Consider the following 10,993-nt stretch of genomic DNA (forward strand, 5'->3'; position numbering starts at 1 on the left):
TTCCAAAAATTAATGGTCATTCTAGGATCTCTATATGACATGTTGGATATTGGCATGGTGTTTGAAAATCTGAGATATGATGATATTTGCCATTTGGTGTTCCTTAATAGTCTTTGTGATAGAAATAAAGTGTGCTTGCTTGCTAAACCTGTCGACTATTGTCCATATTCCCGTATTCCCATGGATAGACTTGGGTAATCCAAAGATGAAATCCATGGATAGGTTGGAGTAAACAAGGTTGCTTCCCTCTATCATACTTAGTCTTTTGGCATACCACACATTTTGAAACATACTCTTGTATGTCCACTTTCATGGTAGGACAATTGAAGTATGTCTATACTCCTTGAAGAATAGGTTGAATGCCTCTATGCCCCGTATAGGGAGGAGCATGGGATTCATACATAAATTTCTCACGAAGGGAGTGGGTAGCACATAGCCTATTGCCATGGAGAAGATAACCATTCTTGCAAGGTGAATGGTTCTTCTTTCTTCCCCAATGCAAGGGCTGACATTATGTCTTTAAAATTAGGGTCAATAGCATACTCATCTATCATAGAAGATAGATCATTGTGAGTTGCTATAGACACCGCATTAACTCTTGGTCATCGTGAAAGTGCATCCTCCACTTGATTGTGCTTACCAGCAACGTGAGCAATATGAAAATAAAATTGCGAAAGAAAGTTTGCCCACCTCATTTGTTTATCGAAAAGCTTGGTTTGCGTCAGAAGTACGACTTTGGTGGTCTGTTAGCAAAATAAATGAAATCCCCAAAAGATAGTGCTTCCATGTGTCTAGGGCATGTAGAACAACTAAAAGATCTTTTTCGTATATGCCCAAGAACCATTCATCAGCATTGAGCCTTCAGCTCTCATATGCTATGGCATGCCCTTCTTGAAGCAGAACTGCTCCAAGGCAATCACCACAAGCATCACATTGGACCTCAAATGGCTTTGAGAGATCCTAAAGCGTAAGGACTGGTTGAGAGGTAAGCTTCTCTTTGAGCTTGTCAAAAGCATTTTGCTCTTTAGCAGTCCATGAGTACTTAACGTTCTTCTTTGTTTAGTCATGCAATGGTCCCGCTATCTGAGAGAATTTGGCTATGAAGCATCTATAATATGCACACATACCAATAAAACTTCTTAGCTCATGTAGATTCCTTGGATTAGGCCATGCTTTTATTACCTCAAACTTTGATGGATCCATACAGATACCATCTTGAGAGATAATATGACCTAAGTATTGAATCTCTTGAAGAAAAAATTCCCTCTTCTTTTGATTGATAAAAAGCTTGTTCTCCCTCAAAGCTTGAAAAATTACCTGGAGATGTTGCTTGTGCTCCTCCAAGGACTTGGAGTAGATGAGCATATCATCAAAGAACACTCTAGTAAATTTGCGGTAGGGTCTAAAGATTTTCTTCATTAGACGATTATATGTGGCTGGTGCATTAGTCAAGCCACAAGGCATTACTAGATATTCATAGAGACCAAACGTTGTACGAAACACTATCTTTACGATATCTTCATTCATTATCCTTATTTGATGATAGCCACTTTAAGGTCAATCCTACCTAAGTAGGTTGAATCTTGTAGCCTATCAAACATATCTTCTACCCACAGTACATGAAATCTGTTTTTGATAGTGATATGGTTTAGCGCTTGATAGTCCACACACATGCAATATGTACCATCTTTCTTTTGCACTAAAAGGACTGGAGAACAAAAGGGAGAGGATCTAGGCCTCACCATCCCTTTGTCTACCAATTCTTGTACTTGCCCCATGATCTCCTCTTGTTGAGCTTGGGAAACTCGATAAGGAGACTTGTTAGACGGTGAGCTTCCTGGTAGGAGCTCAATTCGATGGTCATCATCCCCTCATTTTGGAGGTAAGTCCATAGGGATATCATCGATGAACACATCTTGGAATCCATTTAGAAAATTAGACAAGTCTAATTCTTCTTGATTCTTAACACTTTGCTTTGTTAAAACATTAGAATCATTTAGAGAGTCTTTGACAAAAATCATATATGTAGAAACTGAGCTTTTCATTGACTTCTCAAAAGCAAGTGAATTTACAAGTGGTATAGTACAATCGGACTCACTAGCATCTATATACATGCTCTTTTCCTTGTAGGTGAAGTAGATTCTCCTTTTAGGAAACTTCATGTTGGTAGCCATGCGGTTGAACCATAGTGCCCCTAGGATAACATCCTCATGTTGGAGAGGAGAGATGAGAAAGTCTTCTTTGTCGATGTAGCTTTGAACATGAAGCCTCAACTTCCCAATCAAGGGACTAAAGGAGTCTTGCTGTCCTTTGAAAGCTCCATTGGTAGTTACAATATCTCCCATCTCGAAAGCTTGAATGCCTAACTCAGTGGCCAACTCCGTTGATATGAAGTTGTAAGTAGAGCCAGGGTCAAACAAGATGAAGGCATCATGCTTCCTTACCTTTCCCCATGGAGAGAAGTGATCCTTTGCAGTGAGCATCCTCTTTTGGAGCTTTGATCGTGGAAGCTCTAGGAGTTTCATTGCTGACATTTCTCTTGGGACAAGAATGATAGCCATGTACTTGCTCCCCATACTTAAAACATTTGTGGTCCTTACGAAAAGCTTCAAGATCTTTAGGAGAGAGTTTATTTTTACCTTTGTAAACTCCCTTCTCCTTGGACCGATTGTTGTTGTTGTTGTTGGAATTGCCTTGGAAAGAATTTTGGGCATTTTTTTTCACCTTTGCATCACTTTTGTCTTTGCTTTCCATGGGCGTGTCATTACTTCTAGCCCCTTGTTGGGAATTGATGTACGAAGCAACCATACTGTGGTGGATTACTTTGGTAATAGAACCAAGCCGTTGAGAGTTGACATACTCGACCATCCCTCCTAAGCTCTCCCTCCTCTTGGAGAGGAAGGGAAATCCCATAAGCACGAAGTTGTTAACTTTGGCTTGCAAAGCAAGGATGCCCATAGCTTGTTGCAACCTAGTAACAAGATAATTAACAAACATGGGGGCGTGTTCATTAGCACCTTCATGTGAAATCGAAGTTATCAATGTTCATTTTACTCTCTTGGTTATTGTCAGCGATGCTAATTAAACTTATGTATAGAATTACGTTGTGCCTTGGTACCCTCAAAAACCTTAGTCGCTACTCTTCTTTACCTTTGAAAATTAGCTCAAGCAGCCACACCCGTGGTTTATATGCTGTGGATTGAAAAGACTAGTGGAGAGGGTCTAACATTGCTCGGTTGATTATGGTTCATGTTGAGCTTGCTCATGGATCAATAACGGTTAAGCCAAAGGCAAGCCTCGAGAGAGACTCCATTATTAAGACTACAATTTCCAACGCTGTATCTCGAACCAAGTCCTTCTCAACCAAGATAATAGATCCATGTCCCACTTACCCTATTGCAATGAACAGGTTCAACCTTTCATGGACAACTTAAGGACCTCTCTTCTTAAGCAAGAAAAGAGAAACCAATAGCTCTAATACCAATGTAATGGAAATGGCCTATGAACTTTGAGAATAGCGGAATTAAAATAATTAGAGTGAGCATTTTTGTGAGGCTACTTTGAGAACATAGAAGGTGAACTTAATTAGTGGTAGCAAAATAACCATACATTTAATTAACTTGGCATGAACAATACTTTTGCAAGAGAGAGAGTTAGAGAACTTGACAACATTTGAGGACCGGATTTATCTGGAGCCGCCCCCCCTCCAATAGGCTTTTGTATTGTAGATTCTCCCATCAAGAGAGACTTGGTACAGTACTATTTTTGTGTTCCTTGTGACCTAGATGATGCAATGAAGATGGAAAGCTTCATGCATCACGAGCATAACATATCTTTGTAAAAGCATTAACCATCCCCGGCCTCTGTCCCAAGGCCTCAAACACCTTCAAAGATGGAGAGAGCTAGCGGGGAATGAGGGTACGGAAGAGGAAGAAGAAGCATTCATAGGAGAAAGAAATAGTTCCTCACTTATCATCACTCTTCTTGATTAGCATAACATAATAGCCTAGTAATGAAGATGCAGAAGATGTCAAGCTTAAGCATTGAAGCATGGATGTTGGTTGGATTTGCATTCCATAGCCAAGAGTGTTCGTGTAGGCTCTCAACTTCTCAACAAGCTTGGAGAAGGAGATGAAGCTCTTGCACTTTGCACTTCACACAATGAGAGTGTGTGTGTGTGGGGGGGGGGGGGGGGGGGGGGGGGGGGGGGGGGGGGGGGGGGGGGGGAGTATACTCCCCAAGCTAGCCCCTAGCTTCCTTGGTCGACCCCCCCTTTGTAGCTCATGCTAGAAGATGATTGGACCCCTACAAGCCTAGCCAATCACATGCAGGGTGCATATCAAGCAACCATGCTAGCTTTGGGACAAGTGTCCCCCTTTTCCCTTTGAGAGAGAGGACTTGATAAATGCATAATCGATTAAATAAATTAGCTAAATTATCATTGGACCCCTTGAGAGGCCAACCAATAGGCTTTAGGCATACCATGAAGGCAACATGAAGAGGAACTTGACAAGTGTCCTAGTAAAGAAAATGCTTGACTTGTGTGAGGGTGTGTGTGTTCTCTCTCTAGCTCCTACAATGAGGACTTGCCCCCCCTTGAGTAGGGATCATGTTAACTTTTGGGAACACCTGGAACCCTTCAAGCTTGTGGAAGATTCTCACTTCAAGCTCGACTCTATGAAGCTTGGAGAAGGTTCCCACATCAAGCTCAACCCTAGCACCTCAAGCACGATAAGCACCTTAGTCAACAACAAGCACAACAAGCACCTTAAGCTTGGGTTGGGTTCCCACCTCAAGCACAACCCTAGCTTGCCTAAGGTCAAAGGACTTTTTAACACTAACCTTTGGAGGTCTTTAAGCTCCATTAGGTAGCATTGTTCTTTGACAAACCATCTCTCCTTTAGATCCCTTCAACCTTGGCCCTATGCTGAAACAGATCCATAAGCACATGTCTATATTCTAACCCTTGTTCCTGTTTATCTCCCACATTAAATGATCAGTTAAATATGAGAAAATTATTTGGGTTGGTTAGATATTAGATTTTATGACAATGCTAGTACACGGCCTTATCTAAGGTACACGAAGACAGATAATGCTTAATGGAATTGAATACCTGACCATTTGACACTCTAATCTAAGTTTCTATAGCTTACCCTTGATTTGCTAGTACATGGCCTGACCTAAGGTACATAAAGACCGACAATGCTTAATGGAATTGAATACCTGAGTGTTTGATCCAATACCAACCCAATTCAATTGTCATAGTTCTCCTTGTCTAAACTGCCTCTTAGTTCAAGCTTGATTTCACCAAATCTAGAAAAACTTTGTAATCAGTCTGAGATTGTTCGAGCCTGTAGACCCCCAAAGCACCGGCCTAAAGAGTATGTCACAATGCCTTCCAGAAGATCCGACTATGACATGAGTAGACCAAATAGAGGGAGATAGAGCTACAAGGCCTTCTCAAGCCCTTCTGCTATGCTATGGGGATTCTTCATTTCCTGCCCACTTATGCATGCCATACTATAACCCCAGATTGGTGCCAGATGGGGCTAGCTAGTCCTTTGGATATCATGGTTGTACTCCCCTATGCATATAGTTCTATATCCATTAGAATTAGAGCTCCATCTCCTCATCCCTCATTATAGATATACACGACCCCCATGTCAGTCTCTTTAAGTTTGTAGCACGTTTATTGGCACCGCCTTTCAATAGAAGGGGAGGGTTTATGCCGATGGAGTTTGAGTCCATGTAGAATAGAGTACCCTTCTGATTTTCAAAGGTGATTTAGCTTCTCCCTCTTTAATGTAAAGTCTCTCTCTCTCTCTCTCTCTCTCTCTCTCTCTCTCTCTCTCTCTAAAAATTTGGAGTAAAAGGTAGTGCCAATGTCTGTCTCGAGACGCCTTGTTTTCAACACTTCTGTTGTTTTTTTATGGGTATCTAAAGGACACACACATGTACATCGTCTAGAGTCCCCACCCATAGCCCCCAAGGCGCCCTTCTTCAATCCGAATAATCTATGTGGCCCCCGACAGCAGCCGGTGGCATGCACTGGAAACCGGCCTTCAACTTGTTGAAATGGCGATTTGAGATTGTGGGGGGGGGGGGGGGAGGGGGGGGGGGGGGGTGGTTGAAGCACCCGCAATGAAAAGGTCGGACCTTCGCAACAAGAACAACGCTAAGTATCAAGTTGCACCTTTAAACTTAGTTTAAAGGAGCCTCTTAGTCTCGTAGGCGGAAGACCTTAATAAAGTTTCTTCTGTTCTTTCTCGGAGACGTCTTGAGCTCAAAACTGTTTCCCCACTCTCAGTCAGCGTTCTGCCCTACAGAAAATTGTACAAGAGCGATGGCGGAGATGGAGATGGAGACACCAGAAGAAGCAAGACCATGCAGCTCTGGTGGAGGCAAGCGATTCAAGCTGCGTACGACCCTTCAGGCCAGCTTCGGAGCTCCTAACAATCCCGACTATGTCTTTGACATCGCTGCCAGGTATTCGTTGTTTGAGTTGTCCGCATTTCGTTCTGTCAGCGGAAGTGAACTTTGTTGCTCACTCAACAGTGGAGGGCGAATACGATGAGCATCAAAACAAGCTTCTTGAAGCCATGGCCGACCTTCAGTGTGGTTTCATGTCTATCATCTCATCACTCTGAATGCTACACAATTAAATTTTTTTAACAAGTCTGTAAAGGAGGGTTTACCATGCTATGGCCTTTGTGTTGCAAATTGTCACCGCGGGTGATTTGACCCTGAGAACTCGAGTTTTTTTTCCAAAAGAGCTTTGTGTATTGTAACTGAGCTCCTGAATGTGGATGTATTCTGTAAGGCTTCAGAACTGGGCTATTTTTTTGCTTGTCCATGCTGCAAATTGAGACTTTTTGAGACCATTTATGTCTATCACGGTGATAGCTAAATCCGAAGAGCAGACTGGGTCTGTTGACTAGGACATGCTTTTAACAATTTCTCTTTGCCATTTAACTAAGAAAGTGCAACAAAGCAAGGTAGGCAACAAGCACACAGAAGAAAAAATGGGTTTGTCATTGAATAAGTTGTGTCCGTGTGGGTTGTTCTACCCATACAAGACGTGACTCTTCAGGAGGCTTGTATATTCATAAGTTGTTATTGCCCAAGGTTGCACTCATAATACATATGATAGCTCCTACTGTAGTGTCGGTATCGGAATTATGCCCACAATTGTTGAAAATCTTTTGTGCAGGAGAAAAGTTCACTGTTTTTCTTCTATCATTTATGACACGTGGCATCCTGTTGATCTCTAGCCATGACTTTTGATGTCTACTTGGCAGTCACCATTGCTGTGTAGTTACTACTGTAACAATGTGTGTTCTGTGAGTATCTTTGAAAGTTCTTTTCATCGCGACTTTCTTCCGAATGTACTTTTTATCTGTTGTCCTGCAACCTTGTTTGTGCCTTCAATGAGTGGGCCTTCTTTTTGTTTCTTTCCCCCTTGCGGTTGTGGGAGGTCTTTTGGGTGGTAATATAGCAACAATTATAATTGAAGTGAGTGAAGCCGTTTCTTGAACGGGCATTGCAGTGAGGACAATTCAGTAATGGTGGTGTCCCTGTCAACCAATGCTCTAAAATTGTACTCCCCAATTACTGGACAGTTTCTAGGCGATTGTCTTGGACATACGGATACAATCAATGAAGTGCTTTTTCCAGATTTGAAAGTACCGCAGCTGTTCTGTACTTCTTCAAGTGATGGCACAGTAAGACTATGGGACATGAGAATGCGCCAACAGGTGTTTAAAATATGAAATTTTGGCTGCCAGATTATCATGGAGATTTGTATGCATAATGCTTAACATTGCCATGCTCCTTATATGTAGGTTACCCTTCTACAAGCACAACAATCTTCAGAGCTTTTTAGTGTTAGCTTTGGTGGCTCAAGCGGTAGTCTAATTGCTTCAGGGGGCAAGGCTAAGGTACAAGCTCATTAATTTTTATGCCTGTTCTCGCTGTAGAAATGCCATGCTGAGTGCTTATCTTGCATCTCTCATCCAATTGTGCACTAGTTCTGAGTTGGCATAAGTAGGCTGCCTGCAGGTGCTCTTTTGGGATTGGCGTACTCGAAAAGAATTGGCTTGTTTGGAAGAGTGCCATACAGAAGATGTTACTCAGGTATACAGACATGACACTCCACGCTTATGTGCATGGATAAATCCAGTGAGATGGCAGTATTGCAAACATTCATTGGGTGATGCAGGTGCGCTTCCATCCGACCAGGAAGGAAAAGTTAGTTTCAGCATCTGTGGATGGTCTCATGTGTGTTTTCAACACACTAGGTGAAATCAATGATGATGAAGGTTTGGATATGGTAAAGAGTTCTCAACTTGTCCTTTTAACAATAATCATGTTTATGCCTATAGAAGGCCTAGGAATTCTTGGGAGCAATTGTGGACCATTGGATAAAGCTTATCAATTAGTGCCACTTGGCAAGCTAATGATGGAAAACCTTTTTTCTAAGCTCCGTCTTATCATTTCTTTAAACGTAGGCCGATGTGAGAGAGAGTTGATATGTGAGAGATGGACATTGAGTAGTGGGTTTGCCCACACTCTTTCTCATTGTCTTATGTAGGCCCTTGTGCCATTTCATCATGTTCAATTACTTCTGTTTATTTGAACATTGCAGGTGATGGGAGTGGGCACTTCTGTGGGAAGGATTGGATTCTTTGGCAAGTCGCAAGAAGTTGTTTGGTGTCTAACGCATATAGAAACTCTTAGGCAAGTCTTTTTTTGTTTTGTTTAGCACTGCACAAAAATATTAATTTTGTTGACTCTACTGAAAATTTTGGTGAAAGCAGTATATGGGATTTTGAGGAGGGCTCAAAAGTAGCAGATTTTAACGACACTAGAACAAAAGCATCTGCAAATTGGGCACTTCCATCTGTAAGTCTGAGTCTCCTATTTGTATAGGACAACATTTGAGAAGGATTGTTTAGTTTTTGAGCAAAACATACAATTTTGTTTCAGATTTCCTGTCAATGGGCTTTCTGAATCTCATTGGGCTTTGGTTTGCCAGGTTGACTACCTCGTTGATTGTCATTATTCGCACGGTGCGGAGAGACTTTGGCTCATAGCCGGCAACAACTCAGGATCTTTGGGGTACTTTCCATTGAGTTATAGTGATAATCAAGCAAATGCCAGCAACAATACTGGAATGATAGGGCCTGTAAGTGCCGTCCTTGACGGCGGCCACACAAGCGTCGTGCGGAGTGTCTGGTCTCCTTCACATTGCAAAGACAATTTAACAGGATACGGAGGGATGTTTTGCTGGACAGGAGGGGAAGATGGTCGACTGTGCAGTTGGTCGGAGGGGGATAGTGATGATGAAAGGAGCAATGCATGGGCTTCTAAAGCATTGGTCATGAAGACAAGCTCTCGCAAGAAACTAAGAAAGAGTCCGTATTGACCTTTTGGAAGAGCCTGTGTCCTGTAACTTTGCACATCATTTTGTTCTCTAATGAGATCGTTTCGAGTTTCAAATACAATGTCAGATTTTACTTTGAAAGGCCTATATGTCCTCAATGCTTTGATGAGAGGAGTTTACATTAGCTAGCACATAGAAGGGTCAGGTCCCAACGTCTTTGGGGAAAAAAAACTTTACAAAACATCTAAATGCAAAGGGTGATATTGTAGAAAATGAAAAGTTGAGTCATTGTACACTGCAATTAAAAAGGTTGTGTAACTTGTATGCAATGTGTGTGTGCCTTTCTACATTCTCTTGCTCCTCTCTTCAGCTTTGCCACAACATTTTCTCCTTAGTTTTTCCTTGCTCTATGGACTTACTGAACTTATCTTTTTTTTGAGCCACTACTTTCCTACACAAGGAATAGTTCTGTCAGAGGGTTGTGCTCATTCAGTTCTAAGTATGAAGTTACTTCGCTAGGGGGCTGTTCTTGAGCAGTCCAACTAAAGGGACGTAGACAAACTTACATGGAAAGTAAAGCCGTCTATAAAACTCATCGCCTATGTCGCACCTTTGCTAACAAAACTAACATAGTGGAAGAGCCTTTTCAAGTTCACTATTCTTGTTTACTATGGCCATGTTTATTGGCAAAGGGAGGAAGGCTTTTGTGTAATCGGGGAAATGTTTGGCCTATGTACAGTGGAAAACCTTCGCTATTTTCCTAACTTTTTGTTTAATCCCCCCCCCCCCTCTTGGCAGTGCTTGGTTTAGGAAACACGCCTAGTAGTTGAACGCCCACGCGGAGGTCAGCACTAGGTTAGCCCCACAGCAATAGAGAGTTTACAATCTAAGCTATGCGTCCTCCAGTCTTGCTATTGGAAGAAGAACATTGGATGTGAACCATGATTCATTTGATTTTGCTATTGACTTTCAATCAACTTTAAAGCATCATAATGCAGACATTGCTCTTCCACATGGGTGCATGTTTGCAAATCAATATTCAGAAGTGGTGTCAGATTGATGTCTCTGCTATAGATTTTTCATCCTCTCACTTGCTCGGGCAAGAGATTGCCTACAAGTATGTTTTTAGACATCTTGTTCCCCACTTGAATCTAATATTGTAACTAATCAGCAAACTTAGTGGTGCTTGAAAATGTTTCAAACAAGATTGCCTATGGGCATTGCAATCAGCTGCCTTTGAATGTATGGTTAAGAATTATGTAAGCCAAGAAGCGAAGCAATGGGCGTGGGACCACAACAAACAAGAGTGACTAAGTGGGCAGGATTGTCTCATATGATTTTTCATTTACTATGATTTACTATGAAAAATGCATCTTCAGTGAGAGAGTATAGAGTTTAAGATTCTTGAACCAGTCCCCATTTAATGCATGATAGCATCTATGAATCCCTAACAAATAATGTCAAAAGCAACGGGAAAATCAATTAGGAAAACGCCATATCTTGCTTAGATCCTAAAGAGGACAATCCGTAACCTCCAATCTCGACTAGTACAGTAAAACCATAAATAGATTTACCTCCTACCAACCTAGAATAACCAGTTGAATAATTTTT

General features: G+C 41.7%; 1 protein-coding gene across 1 annotated transcript; it reads left to right on the plus strand.

Annotated features, from left to right (window-relative positions):
* The first annotated feature begins 6,232 nt into the window (after window positions 1-6,232).
* On the plus strand, window positions 6,233-9,706 carry LOC147449782 (Transducin/WD40 repeat-like superfamily protein). Its single transcript, XM_086522138.1, has 8 exons — window positions 6,233-6,486; window positions 7,547-7,754; window positions 7,842-7,937; window positions 8,059-8,133; window positions 8,219-8,329; window positions 8,645-8,736; window positions 8,817-8,901; window positions 9,035-9,706. The coding sequence occupies exons 1-8, from the start codon at window positions 6,344-6,346 to the stop codon at window positions 9,422-9,424; spliced, it is 1,200 nt and encodes a 399-aa protein (XP_086378264.1). The 5' UTR covers window positions 6,233-6,343; the 3' UTR covers window positions 9,425-9,706.
* The last annotated feature ends 1,287 nt before the right edge of the window (window positions 9,707-10,993 follow it).

The sequence above is a fragment of the Adiantum capillus-veneris genome, chromosome 10, assembly GCF_014529385.1.
Source record: "Adiantum capillus-veneris isolate H3 chromosome 10, ASM1452938v2, whole genome shotgun sequence".
Classification (NCBI taxonomy): Eukaryota; Viridiplantae; Streptophyta; class Polypodiopsida; order Polypodiales; family Pteridaceae; genus Adiantum; species Adiantum capillus-veneris.

What these genes read in the sequence shown, in the direction of transcription:
- LOC147449782 (XM_086522138.1), top strand. Translation starts at nt 6,344, where the DNA reads ATGGCGGAGATGGAGATGGAGACACCAGAAGAAGCAAGACCATGCAGC. An exon ending in ACATGAGAATGCGCCAACAG is followed by an intron (nt 7,755 to 7,841) that starts GTGTTTAAAATA and finishes CCTTATATGTAG; the next exon opens with GTTACCCTTCTACAAGCACA. An exon ending in CAAATTGGGCACTTCCATCT is followed by an intron (nt 8,902 to 9,034) that starts GTAAGTCTGAGT and finishes TTGGTTTGCCAG; the next exon opens with GTTGACTACCTCGTTGATTG.